Source organism: Amia ocellicauda, chromosome 11 (genome assembly GCF_036373705.1).
Source record: "Amia ocellicauda isolate fAmiCal2 chromosome 11, fAmiCal2.hap1, whole genome shotgun sequence".
NCBI lineage: Eukaryota > Metazoa > Chordata > Actinopteri > Amiiformes > Amiidae > Amia > Amia ocellicauda.
Window position 1 is genome coordinate 17,103,994 of NC_089860.1, and position 19,254 is coordinate 17,123,247.

The 19,254-nt window shown below is 42.9% G+C and overlaps 1 protein-coding gene and 1 long non-coding RNA gene across 2 annotated transcripts in view; one reads left to right on the top strand and one right to left on the bottom strand.

Moving 5' to 3' along the window:
• The window catches only part of diaph1 (diaphanous related formin 1), a 116,241-nt gene extending 108,826 nt beyond the window's left edge, over positions 1–7,415 (top strand). The window contains exon 28 of the mRNA XM_066716274.1: positions 5,455–7,415. Within this exon, the coding sequence (XP_066572371.1) occupies positions 5,455–5,648 (194 nt within the window). The 3' untranslated portion in view covers positions 5,649–7,415. The remainder of the gene's footprint in view (positions 1–5,454) is intronic.
• Positions 1,426–2,704, bottom strand: LOC136763028 (uncharacterized). The gene is made up of 2 exons (XR_010820951.1): positions 2,497–2,704; positions 1,426–1,612 (listed from the first exon to the last, which is right to left on the bottom strand). It is a non-coding gene; the product is annotated as an uncharacterized LOC136763028 (long non-coding RNA).
• Positions 7,416–19,254: the final 11,839 nt, after the last annotated feature.

A 19,254-nucleotide genomic window follows, 5' to 3' on the forward strand; every position in this document is an offset into this window, starting at 1 on the left:
ATGGATACGGCACTTGGAACTAATACAGTGCGTGTGATGCGTAAGAGCACATTCTAAACATAGTCGCCTCTCCTTCGGCTACCTGACCCAGATGGGATTCCTCAAACTGTTTTCTGATGCATGCTTGCTTGCTTGTTTTTTGTTTGTGTGTTGTTCCCAAACTTAAACCTTGTACACTTACCAGTTTTCTTTTTGTATGCATTTAGGTGTGTTTCATTTTGTGTTGGAGATGAGCACATTTTGGTAGCATACACACACATACACACACACACACTGCGGAGACTGATTCCACAGCCCCCACACGTCGGCAGCACTCCGTGGCAGTGTGTTGGGAAGCGCTGTGAGTGACGGTCTTCACAGAGAGACATTAAAACCGCAGTTAGATGATTCGCTCCTTTCACGGTGTGCGAAAAGGCGAAGATCAAAGCTAATTCGCAGAAATTGCCGCTAAGAGCAGGAGGTGTATCTGTGAGTGCAGCGATGGTGTGTGAAGAGACGCGGCTCTGACATCGATTGCAGCCTCTGTCATGGAGGCTCTGCTGTTTAATCGTCATGCCTTTTTCACAGCCCCTTTGATGTTGCGAAGCCTCTCTCTCGCCCCAAGAAGAGTCTTGCTTCGTTTTATTAAAATGTAAATGTATTGCACTACATTAGGGCAATCTTCGCTGAGCTTGCAGGCCCGCCATTTTCCATTGAGCTGCACTCATACTATGGCACCTGTGTAGTCCTTTGTTCTTGCTTTATAACAATAATGATTTTAACAAAAAACAATAGAGTTCCCATTCAAATCGAAAGACAGCCATCTCCCTTCAGGGGTCGCTTGGCCGGACGACCTTCCTGATGAAGAAATGGCAGGCAGCTGCAGTCAGGAGGAGACTCTTCGGGGGCGGGTCTTCCTCCTGCCTGCAGGGCCCCTATTGGGCTGCTTTGGTTTTCACTGATTGGCAGGTCAGAAGGCTCTTCCCATTCTGTCTTCCTTTTTCAGGGAACGGGTTATGATAATACCTATCGATATAAATAATAACGTTCAGCTGTAGCCTTTGATTCTTTTTTCCTCCACCCATAACCTATAATTAGCTTTATTGTTTTCCAGACACAGGCTTAATATAAAATCGGATATCCTTAATACCAAAGGAAACTCATAAATGAGTCCCTTTAGAGGAAGAACAATGAGTGTTTGTTATATTATTTGCTTCTCAATGTGCTTTTATTGATCAGTTGTATTTTTATCCATACTTACTAGCGTGTGAGAGAGAGAGAGAGAATGTAGGGTATCAGTATCAGTGTGCGCAATATTTGCCTCCATTATTATTATACTCAAACTGTTTGAGGAAACCAGTTTATAGATGTACTAGTCCTGCAGTACATTAGAGAAGTACTCCCCAGTATCTGGTGTTTAAAATATTGAAGCTTTCAGTGTGAAAATGTACAGTATCTCCCTCAGGGAAATTCAGAGGGGGCATTTTATTAAAATATTTCCATTGAAGCTCTGTTAAAAGCTTTATCATAAGATTAGCGCACTTCCTCTGGCCCTCTGCTTGTGGGCTGTGGTTTGTATATCAAGTGTCTTCTCTCCTTCCATTCCCAAGACCCTCCAGGAGAAGAGCTGCTCCTTGAAAATCAATTGATAGCATTAAAATACAATATGGCAAAGTTTTGCCTGAAACATTTAAAGGGACAGATCAGCTTTCTTTTTTTCAATTCTTTGAATCCAAGTTTTGTAACAGTGTAATTTGTAACTTTGTTGCAACAGTTTTTACTTTTAAAAGAGAAAGAAAAATGCATAAAGAATTGAATAAGCTGAAAATATGAAGAATCCCCATTATATCCGTATAGCTGTTCCCATTGATCCTAAATGCGGATATATGGTTACATTTATTTAGTTTTTCTGTCATATGTTATGTAGTTTGTCACAAAGGTTGCACTTGGATGAGGTTTAGAGTTCAAACTATAGGGTCAGAGTTGCCAGTCCAGTTGTGTCCATTAGGGCTGCAGTTGTGTTTCTACTTGGTTACTTGAGATGTAATTTATTCATATCTTCAGATTTTTTTTATGAGGCTATGGCTGGTGCTCGGTCAGATAGGGGAGAATATTTTATTGGTGTAATGCAGTGGTTTATAGTTTTTGGTTATATAGTTTAGGCTTTTTGGTTTGCAATGTCAATGTAGTGTCATAGACTCAGTTAGCTATTAAGCAAACTCCTCATCTCTCTGTACTCAATAAATTAGAAATGATTAATGAATATAACGTATGTCAAAGGCCTCGATCCTGGTCCAGTCATTAAATCCATGATGTTGCATGATAAAACCACCTTGACCATATCCTTCCTGAAGTGGCAGACCTGGAGTTTTCACTAGACACATCAAGCCAACTGATAGCCCTACTTTAGCTTTGCATTGAGATGGCTTTACTTTATCTGTGGCGCTTTAGTACGTGGCTAGCCTGGGTGATGAGAGGGTTAAAGTTTGATTCTGCGCGTATCTCCCACTGACTTACATAGCGCAGCTCGTCTCGGCGCGCTCCCCACGGTCCCCATTACGCAGGTTCGGTGGTCTTCTCCCACTCAGGAAGAGGGCCCGTCTGTCTTTCTCCTCCGACTGGGAGGAAGTGCAGACATTGAACTGTAAGGGAGATGTTTATGCAATTGCAGGGGCAGTGTGTGACGGAAAGAGGAAAAAACACATACACACACACACCGCAGAGCAGAGCAGAAAGCAAGCCAGTAGCAGAGATCCAGTCAATGAACAAAGCAAGCAGGATGCAGCATAATTTGCCCTTCAGAAGCTTTTTTTTTTTTTTTTTTGCTTACTACCTGCTCAGATTATTTGTTTGTTTATTTTTAGTCTTTAAATACCAAAAGCAAGACTTCCCTTCCCCCGAGGAAAGCGCAGTGTTGTCACCCTCGTGTGTGCTGACACGGCAGGCCGGGTGGGTTGTTTTTTAAACGCTGAGGCAAACAAAGAAGCTTAACTCTGTGCTCTAGTGTTTACAGCAGTGGTGTAACTGCACAGCTCTCTCGCAGTGCGTTTCTCCTATACGGTCTGATCTGCGATGTCGCCATCACTGGGATAAGATCATCGCTGAGGTCTGGCATTTGCCTTAGCTGTAAAGACAAAGCACCAGACAGTGAGATGCATGTCAAAGGAAAAGACGCATCTGCCACTGAAGCACACAGAGCCGTGGGTGTCAGGGTTTTTTGGAAATACAATTGAGGCCATTTCCAGTATCATGATGATGCATGTTACTGTTGAAAGGCTATTCGAAGGTTTTATATTGTTTTGATTGTGGAGTGTTAGTTCAGCATTATTTTTGTATGCCTTTTATCTCCACTGGAGAGAGGTGTGTGCCATTCAACAGCAGGGAAGCAGAGAGCATCTGATGTCATCTTCCTCGGATACTGTGAAATGGGCCTAATATAGACACGCCTCCTGCAATGCAGTGCAGCAAGAATGGCGGCTGTCATTCCTGTGGTCAATAATCTGCTCTGGTTTTATCAATGATCCACACAGTCCATTCCCATGTTATTAATCAATAAAGACGCAAGGTGTTATTGTAGTTCTAAGATGGATTCATCATAGGAGGGTTTTTTAAACTGCATTGTCTGTCATGCTTGGCATAGGGACACTACTTTTAAATACTTCGGTTTTTCTTCTGAATTAAGTGGAGTAAATCCTTAACACATGTTCATAATTTTTATTTAAAAAGGCATTTCAGAAGAAAGTGTGTGTTTGTGCAGTTGTATGTGCCGATCATCCCTGGTTCCAAGTGTCTGTGTGGAAAAAACGTTTGACGTTTCTTGAATCTGACAAGCGATGCCTCAGTCAGTCTTATATAAGCCCGGCGGGCGAGTTTAGGCTGTCTGCATCACAAAAGCTTCAGGCTGGAAACTTCACATCGACTTCGCACAGGAATTAGAGTGGGACAGGGGATCTAGCTTTCTGCAATCCTTAATCCACAACCCCAAAAAAGACTGGAACCAGAAAAAAGATTTAACAGCATTACCCGTGTGCAAGAAAACATCTATTTAATCTGACGTCTTCCATTCTTGTGCAATTAGTAATGCAAATGTCTTAAGAGGCTGTTATGGGGAAGTTGGCTGTCACTGTATTTATAATTACATGAGTTATCTGAGTTTTTGGTTGTTACGCAGACTTTATTGAATCATTGAAGACTAAAACAGCAAGGCCAGTTGTTTGTGGCTGGTATAAAACAGCTTTATGAGGAAAAGCTTTTCTTTATTATTACAAACTTTCATTCTGCCAAAGTGTTGCATCATTATATTTAAACTGAGTCTTTCCTATTCATTCAGTGTTTATTAAAGTCTGTAACAAGTCAGTCTACTGTGATGTAGTTCAGTCCAATACACTTTCTTTATCTAACAACCCCCCCCCAAAAGGAGCTGTGGATAAAAGCATTGCAACAGGTTTAGCAATCCGGCATGGCTACGGGTCGACAGCCTGTGGAATCTCAGCTACTATTTCTGCCAGAGAGACCGGATATTGTATCCTTTCAGAGCCCCCTGAAGTCATAACTTCTGTCTGTCCCCATATTTTCTTACTCTCCCTCCAATATAAACACACAGCAGTGGAAACTGTGAGAGAAGCTTCCAGACTGCAGGTCAAAAGTTTTCTATCCAGCCAAGCTCGCCTCGATTCATTATTTTCACAGTTTTACAGTGAAATGAAACCATCTGAAACATGCATGTCTTCGGTGCTTGCATTGCCCTGGTGTGCAGGAGCTGCAAAAAATACATTTGTATAGAAGGAATTAAGTATAGCCTAGCTGTGACTGTAATTGTAGTACTATTTAAAACAATTAAAGCACTTTTCAATCTGTCTTTAGCCTCAAGTGCAGTTCTACTGGCATAGCTATTAATAAGAGTGGCGCAGTATATTAAATAATACACTTTCCTCTCACATCAGTGACTAGGTTGAGGCCACAGGGCAAGCTTTCTCTTTTCTTTTTCTTTTTTTTTTTTTTTTCTTTCTGAAAATAACAGTAGTGTTTTCAGCAGGATTAGTTGTCACGATTAGCTTTTCTTTTCCAGATAGGCTTCAGCTGTTGGCGTATGGAAGTGTGATGGGGGTCCTATGGAGACAGTTTGTCACTTTCCTTCCAAGTGGGGCTCATATTTGGCCGGCACCTCAGAGACCAATCACCCGCAGATACTCGCTTCAGAGAACAGACGGCAGCAGCTGCCCGCCTTGGCAGAGAGCAAGAGCCAGAACTAGCTTTTTCCATTCCACCATTCTCCCCGATTTGATTTTAAAACCCTTTAAAGTGCGAGAGAATCTCTTGCCTGCACTGCTGTCTTAAACTCTCTCTCTCTCTCCCCCTCTCCCCTCTTTAATGACACTAGCATGATTTAGAATCGACACCGCTGTTTGAGTTTAAACAAACGAGCAGAAACACCTGACCTTTACAACTCTTGACGTTTCCTTTTTGTCATTCCAGCCAACCGAAGAGCTGGCAATGCTGTGACCTCGATCCTGGCCAAGGAACTGTTGCAGGACGATTCCGTTGGCAGCAGCCATCCTCTGAAAAAGGCTAAAGCCGAAAAGGAGGAGAAAAAGGAAAAGAAAGCGGAGACCGCCGAGGCAGAGACGCTGGAAGAGATGCTGGACGCGGCCCCGGCGAGATCCAGTTAAACCGGAAACCACCGCGATGGATTCAAACGATAAAGTGAAAGAAATTAAGTGTTTGAGACGAGGATTCAGAAATCCCACTGACTGAGAGGCGCACAGTATGTTCTGATGAAACCCACGTGAATGTGACTGTTTTAAAATGATACATGCTGGCAGGCGCTTGTGTTCAAGGAGTTTGACGTGAAGATGGTTCCTAGCTTCCCGCTTGTTGAAAGACTGCTACTTTAATTGATATTCCACCTTTTAGCACTGATACAGTTGCTAAAGTCTTCTATTTACACTGGATCAAAGTCAGGTAGAATGTATCGACTCATGGTCTCTTTACATGCATTTACCATATAATCTCTTCGCACTGACAATATCGAGTGAATCCACACGCATGTGAGGTGACGGTTTGGTCAGCCATAAGTTCATTATCTCCTTTTTTTTCTTTCCGGCCCTTTAGTGTAATGTTAGTGGTAAAGCCAAAGATCTGGTCGTTCCCTGTGACACGCGAGCTCAGACTGAAGATTTGACCGTCGCAGGCTCCAGTTGGCAGAACCAGCGCAGGTCATCGGTCTCCTGTCTCCAAACTCGATACCACAGTGTCCGAAGCAATGGCTGGAATTGACTAAAAATAACATCTCACATTTTGTGTTTTGGGCACGTGATGCATTTTTACTTTCCTGAGTGTATACATGTGAAAGCCACAAGTGCCAATGCGTCTCCAGTCTGCACATTTCAATCCGATGACAAGGTGCTGCTGCGAGTAACGCAACACCTCGTACTGTCCTTCACATTCATTTCCACGTCTTTACAGTATATTCAGCAGGTCTGGTACCTCATCACTTCTTTTCGGTGTGTTTTTTGGGGGTGGTTTTTGTTATTAACCAACTTTAAACATCTCTTTTTTTTTTTTTTTTTTTAATAAATCAATGTCAAGGTTTATTAAGACATATCAAAAGACAACCACTGTATCTGCAAAGCAAACACAATAAAATAGAAATATTCATATCTTATGTTCTTTAGAGTGTCTTCGGTCGCTTTTAGTCAGCTCCAGCCATTAATGCAGAGATACAATATCACTGGGGATCACACTTTAGCGTGCATGAAGGCGGTTAATAGGGGAAATCAAGTGATGGGCACCGTGTAATTATGCTGGTGGGGCTAATGGGGGGGTTCATTGCTGTCCACTGCCAGGGCTTTCTTCTCTCCAGCCTGTAGGCCATCAGACATCAGGGTGAATGTATTCTGTGTCCCAACGTCCTGCCGACGCTGTATTTCCTCACAGTGGAGGGGTCCCTGTCTGCCCTCTCCCCGTGAGTCTTCCAGGCAGCTGTTGGCCACGTCTGTCCCTGTGCTTTGAGCCTCTGATGGACACTGCTGGGAGACACTGTTATAGGAAGATTAGCTGAAGATCTTTGAGCGCTGGCTTTGGGGAAACTACTACCTTTTACATGAAACGCCGATTAGGTGACGCATATTAACTGAAATAAGAGACCACGTCCTTCATCCTATGGTGTCCCACGTCGGACAGGCTCGACTCGCAGTGTTCAGTCGTTACCGTTATTGAGAGTACAGAGAGAGAGACCTCGGACAGGGTCAAGTGTGCGTTTAAAACATGGTGCGATATCAATGACAGTTTCAATAAAGTTCATGGGATCCATTTCAGGGTTCAAATTTCAAGCTGGTGTTCTTGTTTTTCTTTTCTTTCCATTTCATTTATATTCTGGATTTTTTAAATGTTATTATTGTAACAAAATATAATATTAAACACATTTGCTTTGAGAATGATTGATCTCCATTTTAATGAAGGTTTTTATATGTAGGTCTTCTGTTCCGCAGTTTAATTCTTTGTCTTTAATGTTTTTTGTCAGTAAAGTATTATTTTTGTGTAAGTTGTTTTACTTTAATCAGTTGTCTCTATTAGGTGTCGTTGGTGTGTGTTACTCCCATCTGTTTTATGATGTACATGATTCTATTTCAAATCTGATGGACTTTTCCACCTAGTATATTTATCTTCCTCTCGTTCTTCACTTCATTCTATTTTTGTTATTTCTGTAAATTCCTGAGACGCTTTCTGCTGGTGTTCCCCATCTGCTAGAGGTCTGCCTCTCTCCATCACTGACAGACTGAGTGGGACTATAGGGACCACAATGTGAAATTCTGCTGAAGTCACACACCATGAGAGGTTGTTGTTGTTGTTTTTTGTTTTTGCAGAAGAGATCCAAGAAAATCCTTGCAAGAGTGATGTTTATAAAAGCTATAGGGGGAAAAAAATGTTACGACTTGTTAAATTTGGCTGCAGTTGAGCAGATTATTTATGGAATTTTCTGTTACCAGACTCTTGTGTTTTAACCCTTTAATCTGTGTTAGTTTCCTCTACCAACAGTGGAGCAGTCTGGAGATCCTTACAGCCGCACAAAGGTGGACATGGGTTCTTTGTTTGGTGCACTGAATGATATGTTGGTACATGTTAAGCTGGAATAAATGTCCAGTGAGTAGAAGACAAATGTTAACAGTGCAATACAGGAGACGATCACAGGAAATGTTTCCCTCTTGTGCTTGGCCTTGTGTTGTGTGTGAGTCATTCAGGAAGCACCTGGGCACGAGGCCCAGCAACCGAGATCAGAGCGGTTTTGTTTTCCAAGGCTTCGGAAAATTCCCTATTAGAAAAGTCTCTCGTTTGTTCCTGTTTATTGGGCCTTGAGGACTTCTCAAGTGGAGAAAGGCAGGACAGGAAGTGGAGAGAGGGCGCTCTAAGACCACGAATGAAAGTGGTCGTCTGGTGACCTTTGACCTTGCCTGTTCTCAATAAAGGTATGTCGGAATGTTGGGGCCACTCAGGAAGTTTGTGTTTGTTTTTATAAGCCACAAATTTACTGTGAAGCATACATAACTTTGGATCTGGTTATATAGACCTGAAGAGTAGAGTTTAAATGTATGGATAAGCTTTTTATTTGGTCATTTTAATAATATGTCAGCCAATCAAACAGACTTTCCCAGCAAGAGGACTGTGTTTACCTCATTCTTGCAGCTTGCCTTGACGTCACTGATCCAGTTTCTTGCGCAATTGTCACATGGCTTCAAAGCGGCAGTTCTGATGAATTCAAGGTGAGTTTGACATACTCTATATATAGCATTTCCAAGTACTGCAACTCAGTTTCCACCTGCCTTCATGGAAGTTAAATCTGATTTTGAAAAATGTAAAGTTTCAGAAAAGCAATGCTTTCCACTTTCAATACAAACACAAATATGCTGACAGTTTGAGAACTAAATTGCTTTTTGGCGTACTATACATTTGTGAATATTCATAAAAATGCTGAAGGCCAACAAAAACCTTCAGAGTTCAGAGTAATCATTTATGAAAAGGAATGAAATGCTTAAGTAAACAGCCTTCCAAGCTGCCCAATTTAGCTTGTGCTGTACATGTTAGAGAAAAAGCCTGAATGTTCGCAGCTCAGATTTAGTGCTATAATACTTATTACAGAGAAGTGTTTCTTCTCCGGTCATACTTATCAGTATAAAAGCCTGGAGATGACGTGTAATGTAATCGTGTGGGGTTTAGCGTGTGCAGCGTTTGATAACACTGTTTTGGCACCCTGCATGTAGGCACTGTGTAAACTGCAGTGACTTCTAAGGTACCCTGAAATGCGACTCAGGGAGTGCAATTTGCTCCCGGGTGAACGAGGAGCATGCTGCTGTGATCAAGATGTGTGGAAACGGCGCTGCGAGAGCCACGCTGGCAGGTTTGTGAAATTGTGATTTGAGTGAACTCTATTAGCTCTGCCACTGATGGAGCGCAATCTGTTCTGTAAAAATGCACACAAACATAGACTACCCTCCCTTTCCTGAGGTTTCAGAAGAGCAGATGAAATACTTCAATGTGTCGGGCTGCTGTGTTATACATCCACAAGTGATTTTATTGTCTGCACGTTGTATTGGATTAAATTAATATGGCTGAATGCATATACACATGTCTATGCATCATTTTGCAGAATTTGTACAGGAATGACTGATTTGTTCCAATCCTCCTCTAAGCCTAAACTGGACTGTGATTACGGTATTACAATTGCAGTGAGGGACTGGATGGGACCATTTACAGTGAAGGATGTAGATGGACTCGTCAGAAACAAATCTAGAAGACATGGTTACTTTGCTCGGATTTGCTTTGTGTGCAGAAACCCGCGAGCCTCATTTGTCCCTGATTCTCTTATCACTCCCCCACTTCATCAGCGAGTCTCCAAATCCTAAGAGTCCGAGTCCTCAAATTAAAAGGGAATTACACGTCCCTCCACCTCAGAGCGAGTTGAAACTTTCTGGTAAGGCTATGAAAATGACAGTAGTATTTATTTCCCCTCTTTCGGGTGAGGTCTGGGGAGCAACACCTCATTTTTAAAATAGAATATGAATTTCCATTTGGTAATTCTCAGATTGTATTCACCCGTTACATACATTTAGTGCCTCGAAAACAACAGACTATCGTAAATGATAAGCCCTCCCTGATATAGGAATTGGGTCAATCCAGTGACAAAGCCAGATTTGGCAAAGGAGCAGTGCCTCCTGACATAGCAGTTGGGCTCATCTGCAAGGTGAGGGAGTCTTTCTGTGATGTAAATGGCACTCGTTGCATTGCTACTTGCATCAGATAGTAATTGTGTATTTGGATCCATCTTTACCTGACAAAGCAGGTCCTCCGGTTCCAGTGTTCTTCATTAAATATCTGCCTGGAAGTCTGGCAATGCATCTTTAAAGTCATACGATCATACTTATGTCTGGTGCAGAATTTTCAACTTAAATGAGAGCTTTAAAAGTAAATATTTAAATGTACCCAAGTTATTGTATTTTTACATTAGAGGATTATTTTGAGAAGTATTTCTAATTGAACAGTTTAGCGCCTGCATCCTGTTATCCTATCCGTTCTCGAGACCCGTGTGAATGATCTCAGTGTCACGTGAAATGTATACAATCAGCCGTGCATTTCTCTGCTCTGTCCCTGGCCGTACAATGAGAAGCGTTTGGCAGGGTGTCCTTCCTGTTCATTCTGCCTTCGAACACATATGGAAACATACTTCAGTTCCCCAGGATGTTGCATCTGATATTAATCACATGGAGGCCGTTGGAAAATAAATACATTGAAAAACCACCACATTTATCATGGAACCGTTTTCATGGCAGGTTTTTTGATTATGAAGAAATACAATATCGTAGGCGCGAATGCCAAGCTTTTTTTCTGTGCAATTTGAATAGCAGGAGCATGGCTGTGCGTTTATAAATGACCTACATAAGTAAGACGAATACAATGAAATCTGTATTGGGGGGGAAACCGAAATTGGCAGAACAAGGACTGAGTAACAATTCGGCTTTTGCCGTGAAGAGTTTTGGAGAGATTGCATCATCTTGACCTACTCCTTTATATATATTTGTGTGTGTGTTTCTCTTGTCCTCCTCCTGACTTAAAAAAATGAACCTTTTCACAATAAATGAAGCAGGGCCACAGATTTTTTTTAACAAAGACCTTCCCACAATGAAGCAATTAAAGCAATAAAACCGCAAATGGAAAGGAAATGTGAAGATTAAAGGGTTTGTTAAACCTCTCACAGTGGGACACCTTGGCATCTCTTCAGAGTCACATCGCCTTTAAAACAGTCAGGGAGATACCAATGATTCCCCAGAGTTTTTCCCTTGGGAGCTTGTTAATGGATATTCATTCCCAGCATCCAAACACTGATCTCTTCAGAGCTGAGAACATGAAGGTGTTTGTGTTTGTTCTCCTAGGAAATTCCCTGTAAAGGAAGAATAACTGCCTCGCTGTTAGATATGGAAATTAAACCAAAGCACCATTGAACCCTGTTATCTCTGCTTCCTGAATGCTATCAGTCATGTGAAAAGTAAATAAATGCAATCAGGTGGACTTGAACTTGTTCCAGAGTGTTACCCCAGGGAATGTCTGGTTTCAGGAGTCAAGTGTCTCTGAGTCAATTCCACCTCTTGCCCCCATACAGTTGTGTTCATAGTGCTGCTAGAACTATAATATAGATCATTGTGTCCATCAGAGTAAGAATAATGCTTTCCTCAAATGATATAGATAAAAAAAATAAACCCCCGAAAAGCTTTCACCTCAGAGAAACTAGCTCCCCAAAAGTCATTCTCTAACATCCCACCCCCTCCTCAGAGCCACAATACAGCCATGCAGTTAGTCGTATTATGTTGGTGGCAACACTCCACCACAATGACGAGCAATAAGTACTGTTGCAGAAGATGTCCGGGCAATAGTAGAGCCGCTCTCAGTGTTATTAAGATGTCGCTTGTGCAAGAGCTGGAGGACTTGTTCCCCTGCTTTGCTTTTATTTCCTATTCCCCCTGTTAGGAAAAAAAGCACCCACACATAATTGCCAGCCTAATCGTGCCCAGACAACACAATGGGCCTCGGATTTATAAAGTCATGAACCGACTAGTTGAAAGGACAAATAATTAAAGCCGGCTGTGTTCTCGGGACTAATTTGGCAAGTGTAGGGTTCTGTGGTCTCCAGGTAGCAGCCTGGATATTTCCATTGTGAACTGGGGGATTGTGCTTCTGTGGGAAGTCAGCGAGAGGGACTTCTCGACCAGGATCAACCCACACTGTCCTCTTTTATGACAGTGGCAATGTCAAATCTGGCATTTCAGTGGCATAGGAAACCGTGTCGCTTTCTGATTCAGTGTTTTTAAATGATGTGATGTTTGTAACTGTCAGTCAAGGTGTCACCGCAAACGGCGGATGTCTAAGCCGTGCTTTTATGTTGTGGTTTTGGTCAGACAGTCGCATCATTTCGTGTGATGGGGATTGCCTGGTGGTTAGTCCTGGTCGATTGCCCCATGGCTGGAAGCAACAGGATGCCTACGTGTGGGAGGTGGACGCCTTGTGATCAGAGAACTGCCCACGGTGAAGGCATCGAATGGCCGCCACACGCTGACCTTGATGTTCTCCTGGGTTACAAATGGACAACAGATTGAGGTGTCTTCGGTCTCAATCGAACGGACTCACTGCTAGCAAGCAACACACTGAGCGTGACCTCTGTCTGTGTGTGACATTTCAGCTGTTCGTCTACATCTGCTGGAGGATTCACCGGCTGAAAGGAAACATGCCGAGGGAAACGTCTTGAGCGGTAGTTGTGCATTGATGCAGAGCAATACCAAAACAACAATACATAAAGCGGGGAATGAGAAGCTATTACACAAATCGAGTGAATAAACTGAACGGGGGCAGGAGCTGTGTGTATACGACCTCCTGGGCAGCACTCCATCCTGGGCTGATAGAGATGAGATGAATTATGCCTTTCTAAGATGCTCATCCAAACTAATTGCATTGCAGCATGTATAACAAATACAGCAGGAAATCTGGAGTCAAGGGTGATTAGGACAGGATGGGTAAAGTGAAATGATTAGCAGGCGTATCATCAGACAAACAAAATGACATCTTACTCCCGGGCCCCTGTCAGAGCAGCTCATAAAGCTCCAATCAGCCTCTTCAAACATACACAAGAGGGGGGTTATAAAGCACATATGTAATTGAAGGAACAAATTAAGTAGGTGCTGAGAGAGGTTAAAGTCTAATCACCTTTTAAAGGAAGAAATAGCAGCCTGACCAGCATTTCTGTGTTGCTTTTTAGCATTTCTCCTTAAAACAAAACAAAAAAAAAAAAGCAACGCTCGTTTCTAAGATGTTCTGAGGCATGTTCTGTTGAGTGTGATAGCGCGCTCGGGTCATGGGCATGCATTCAAAATGAAAACAAACACAAAGTCTTGCCTCCTCTGAGGAAGTTCTTTAACTAGACACAACCAAAACATGTGACAATAATTACATTTGATGGCACTTTAAAGATAAGGGCTCCCCTGAGATGGATGCTGGGCAGAGATAAGAGAATATTCCTTTCAGTCAGGCTCCGAATCAGAGAGGATCTCTTGCAGTTCTACCACAAAGACTTTTCTGGAACAAGGTGATGGTGCCCTAGATATGCATTTGATCTTGAACTGTTTAAGTTGTCATTATTTAAACCGCCAAATATAATGTATGTGCATTAGTATATATATTCAGGCAAACTGCCATCAAATTAATAATAATAATAATAATAATAATAATAATAATGGGGCATCCACATGTGCACTGAATTTAATAACAAAAGGAATATATCCATTAGCTTTGTTAGAAGGATTGTAAGCACTGTATTTTCAAAAGATAAAAATAAAATCACTTTGTTTAAAATGTATATATTTGTTCTGTGTCCATCAATACTTTTTCTCCTTCTCTTCTTTTTATGACCTGTATCATCTACCATTATTTCTGTATCGTGTTGTCATGTAGCCTGTATTATTTTGATTGAATAGCTCACTCACATAAATCACAAAGGACAAAGCAGAAAGCTAAATTATTATTATTAATAATAGTAGAAGTAGTAGTAGGCTAGTAGTAGGCAAAATTGTTACTTAAGAGAAGCTGTATAGAAGCCTTATTAATAGCCTTATAATTGTTTGTTCTACTCTGATACTGTTTAACTCCAGGAAATTATATGTGTATGTGTGTTTGTGTGTGTATATATAATAAGACTCTCTATCTCAGAATCAACATCAGCACATCAGGAATCAAACCCACATCACCACTATGCTAACTGAGATTCTAATGTGAAACCCTGAATTATTTCAGTTATAGTATCAAATTAACTTATCAATTAGGAAAAAAAAAAATTAAACAATACAAAATATGTGTGTGTGTATATATTTACTATATAGCGTACCTGTATATGTCTATGTGTTCTATGGCTCAACAATAACCCAATGCACTCAAGGTGCTGAATGCTCTGGAGAATGGGGATGCATTGCCTGCTTGCCTGGGGATCAGCTGGTCTCCAGCTTTGTCTCTTTTTTTGTTGCAATGGGAACTAACAGTACGCAGTGGGGATGATCCCCAGATAGTTCTGTACTAACTAGTACTCAACTAGTAGAGTGCTCTGTACTAACTCTGTGAGTTCGTTGCAATCGATCCTTGGTGTTCGGTCTGGAGCCTCACTCAGACTCCGGGTCCTCAGTGGTGCAGCAGGGTCACTGCACTGTGGCGCAGGGGGTCAGGGTTCAGATCCCGTCATGGCTGGAATCTCCAGTGTATTACATTATTTAATTCCTATCGTAATTCAGCTTTATAATTCCCTGGCCCCTTGAGCAGCGCGGCTCCGAGCTCCTGCTCGCTGTGCTCCGGTGGCGCTGCGGGTCTGGCCGCTCTTCAGTCTAACCGCAGCTCGGCTCTCGAATGTTATTATAACAATATGATTACATCTTTTGTCTTCACCTCCAGATTATTTCTCTTTGCTGACAGTAGCGCTTCTCTCACACCAGCCATTTACTCCCCAGTGATAAAAGGCACCAGTTTTTACAATTCATCAGATTTTGTTGAATCCACTTTTGAAAACACATTTTAAACCCAGCTTTGGGGAACCGCCTAAAATCGCCAATCCCCAAAATCAGTCGACGTGGCAGAGAACCGACCGCCACCAAAACTCACCCCATCAGAAGCCAGATCCCCGCCTGGGCCTCGATGTGGACCCTCATGGAGAGGTTCAGGGACCACAGTGACTGGGGGCTCTACCTGCGAGTCCGTGGGGTTGGAAGCTGAGCTGAGCCCGCTGAGCCGCCACCCAGCAGAGAGAGCCGTGCTGCCTTCATCGGCCTCTAAATGGCGCCCCTAGACCTTATGACATCTGTCACTTTGTCACTGGAATCCGCGATCAACAGCACTGTGTTGCAGATGAAGTGACAAGACGGCTGAGGAGTGGTGACTGGGGCGAGTGACTCGTGGGGCAATCCTTGGCTAGACTAGAGATCAAAAGCATTTTGAAACAAATTCAATTCTTGTTATTATTAATACTTACATTGATGGGATAAAATGCACATTAAAAGTGTTTGTCAGGTGGAAGCAAACACAGACAGGTACGTATACAGTGGGGGGAAAAAGTATTTGATCCCCTGCTGATTTTGTACATTTGGCCACTGACAAAGAAATGATCAGTCTATAATTTTAATGGTAGGTGTATTTTAACAGTGAGAGACAGAATAACAACAAAAAAATCCAGAAAAACGCATTTCAAAAAAGTTATAAATTGATTTGCATGTTAATGAGGGAAATAAGTATTTGACCCCTTCGACTTAGTACTTGGTGGCAAAACCCTTGTTGGCGCCCGCAAGGTCCCCCTGCTCAAGAAAGCACATGTACAGGCCCGTCTGAAGTTTGCCAATGAACATCTGAATGATTCAGAGGAGAACTGGGTGAAAGTGTTGTGGTCAGATGAGACCAAAATCGAGCTCTTTGGCATCAACTCAACTCGCCATGTTTGGAGGAGGAGGAATGACCCCAAGAACACCATCCCCACCGTCAAACATGGAGGTGGAAACATTATGCTTTGGGGGTGTTTTTCTGCTAAGGGGACAGGACAACTGCACCGCATCAAAGGGACGATGGACGGGGCCATGTGCCGTCAAATCTTGGGTGAGAACCTCCTTCCCTCAGCCAGGGCATTGAAAATGGGTCGTGGATGGGTATTCCAGCATGACAATGACCCAAAACACACAGCCAAGGCAACAAAGGAGTGGCTCAAGAAGAAGCACATTAAGGTCCTGGAGTGGCCTAGCCAGTCTCCAGACCTTAATCCCATAGAAAATCAGTGGAGGGACCTGAAGGTTCGAGTTGCCAAACGTCAGCCTCGAAACCTTAATGACTTGGAGAGGATCTGCAAAGAGGAGTGGGACAAAATCCCTCCTGAGATGTGTGCAAACCTGGTGGCCAACTACAAGAAACGTCTGACCTCTGTGATTACCAACAAGGGTTTTGCCACCAAGTACTAAGTCGAAGGGGTCAAATACTTATTTCCCTCATTAACATGCAAATCAATGTATAACTTTTTTGAAATGCGTTTTTCTGGATTTTTTTGTTGTTATTCTGTCTCTCACTGTTAAAATACACCCACCATTAAAATTATAGACTGATCATTTCTTTGTCAGTGGGCAAACGTACAAAATCAGCAGGGGATCAAATACTTTTTTCCCCCACTGTATGTTTATAGATGGATATGGATAGAAAGATAACAGAAACAGGCTTCTGTGTTAATCTCTCCTCACAGCACATACTGTATTCAGTACGTAATGGAGAGTAAGTTATTATATGTATGCGTTACCCAGTCTTTACAATGTTTCCATTGTTTAAACAAGAAAAAAGACTCTAATTCTATATATACAGTATATTCCATATCCCCCTCCCTCTTTCTTTCTCTGGAGGTTTCTCCTGTATCCTGAAGTCAGATCTCAGCCAGCCTCTCCAGTCTTAACATGCAGAGCATGTCTCTTTCAGCAACCATTGACAAAAGCCGAGAAGGGCTGCAGCATATTGTGTCTTAATTCCTGGCTAAATGTATAGGCACTGAAATAAAATCTGCCTAGATATGTGGTGCGTAACCTGCCTAATCGCTGTAAGCGGTCACTGCTCCAATGCGGGGTTGAATGATGGGCTCGGGACAGAGCCACGTGTGGAGAATATCAATGAGCTCCCCCTCTTTTCATCTGCTGTTTCTGTATATACCAGAAAAAGACGTGCGAGTCTGGCAGTGAGTCAGACAGCGGCAGTGTGCAGGTCTGCGATGATGCATACTAAAAGCCTTCCGATAGCATCTCGCAGGGGCTGTGCTTTGTCTTGACCTCGACCAGTCACCGTCTTGAGTTTAATGAAGGCTGCATTAGCTGTTTTCACAGGAAATGTGCTTGGGCTGGATTCAGCCATTTCCCCTGCTTATGTATACAGTGCAGCTCAGCACATTTAGCTTGTCCTGGTGGGTTTGTTTTTCTTTCTATTTCCACACCACATCTGTTACCACATTTTGCCCAGCACATTACTTTTACCAACCATTATTGTTATTGATATTGTTTGTAAACTGTCAGCACTTAATTTGGATTTGATAATAATAACGAATTAACCTTTGTCCATATTGTTTTGATCTGTTTTGTGCTTAAAGGCATCTATTCAGTTGCTCTCACCACTTTCTGTACTCCTGGGTTGAGTGAGCTTAATGCATTTGCCATTGTATGGCTGCCCCCTTTCCATTGTGCAAATATGTGCTTTGGGTGCTGTGGATGAAGATAACCGGAAAAGCAGCTGTCAGAAGTGACTGGCGCACGTTTTCATCACGACTCCCCTTTCCCTCTGCAGATGTCTGGGACAAAACGTGACGCTGCTTTCTCTGGATGTAAACTGACCCTGATTGGCAGTGTGTTGAGAAGTTCCTGCACCATCCACAGGGGCCAGAGCATCTGTTGAGTAGTGTAGCCAGCCGAGAGATTGGCAGTCCTCCCACACCACCCCAGGTTAAGGTAATGTTCACTACAGAGACACTGCAGGCTGGAGGGGTGTTGTGCTGCTCGACATGGTTTGATACACTCTCACTTTTACATCTGTGTGTCTAAAGTGTGTGGCCAAGAAAACAACCACCCAACCAAGCAAACGAAACAAAATCAAAGCAGGCTGTTTTTTCAGGTGTTTCTTAATGGCTTTGTGGGTATTTGAAAGTTTAGTGTTTTGCTTACTTCACTCATGTGACTCCCTCTCACAGTACAGTAGACATCGACGCTCTCACAGTTTGTGCGTGCCTGACCTCCAGTTCTGAATGACAGAATCATCTCTAATGGAGGCGTCTGCACAGGCACTGGCGCTGTGGGCACTGTGGTGTCCTCTGCCACACCGCTGCACACATCAGGGCCACGAGACGGACGGATGCCGCTGACCTCGACAGCAGGGATTCCAGCTGTACAGTAAGACCCATGGTTCTGCTGACTTGGGAAGCTAAAGCACCGCGTTCAAATCCCAATACTGTACGCCTACCTGCACATGCCTTTTAAGACACAATCTGTTCCTGGGCGATTTCCTGTTGGGATCATGTGACATACGGACTCCATCGATGGTGTATTTTGGTCAGAACCGTGCAGTTTTTTGTCAATATCTGAACACTTGCAATGTCGTTTTTTGTTTTGTTATGTTTGCTCCGTTCTCTTCCTGTTTGTTTGTGTCATGTAAACAAATAAAGAATCGGAGTTGACGAGACGGATTTGTTTAATCCCTTTATGGTCCCTTGGCCTGACTATTTGGGCCGGGAAATGACCTGCATTTCCCTACAGTCGATGTTTCCTGAGACGCCAAGTCATCCTGCTCGGAAATGAAGTGGGCGGCGGCCATTGAGTATGTAAATAAATGTATACCTTTTAATTCCTGAGCATTGTAAGCCTGTGTTTAAGAGCTTAGCAACTCCAAAGCCCCACCTACAGGGACGAGCTATCAGAGAGGCCGTCTATGATCCTGTCTGTCTGCAAACCGCCCTGAGAGTCACCTTTCTCTTGTTATTGTGAAAGAATGATACTGACTATAAATTATTGCACTATAAATGCACTAGTATGAATAACAAAGGCTCTCAACATCCCCCTCTTTCACCAGTATGTCCTCTGCCGGTGCTGTATCAGGTGACTGAGAAAGCGGGACGTTTCCACTCTGTGTGTTGCCATGGTGTTTGCTCCTGACGAGCATCATCACAGAGGAGGTTTAACGATTGCAGGCAGGGGAGCC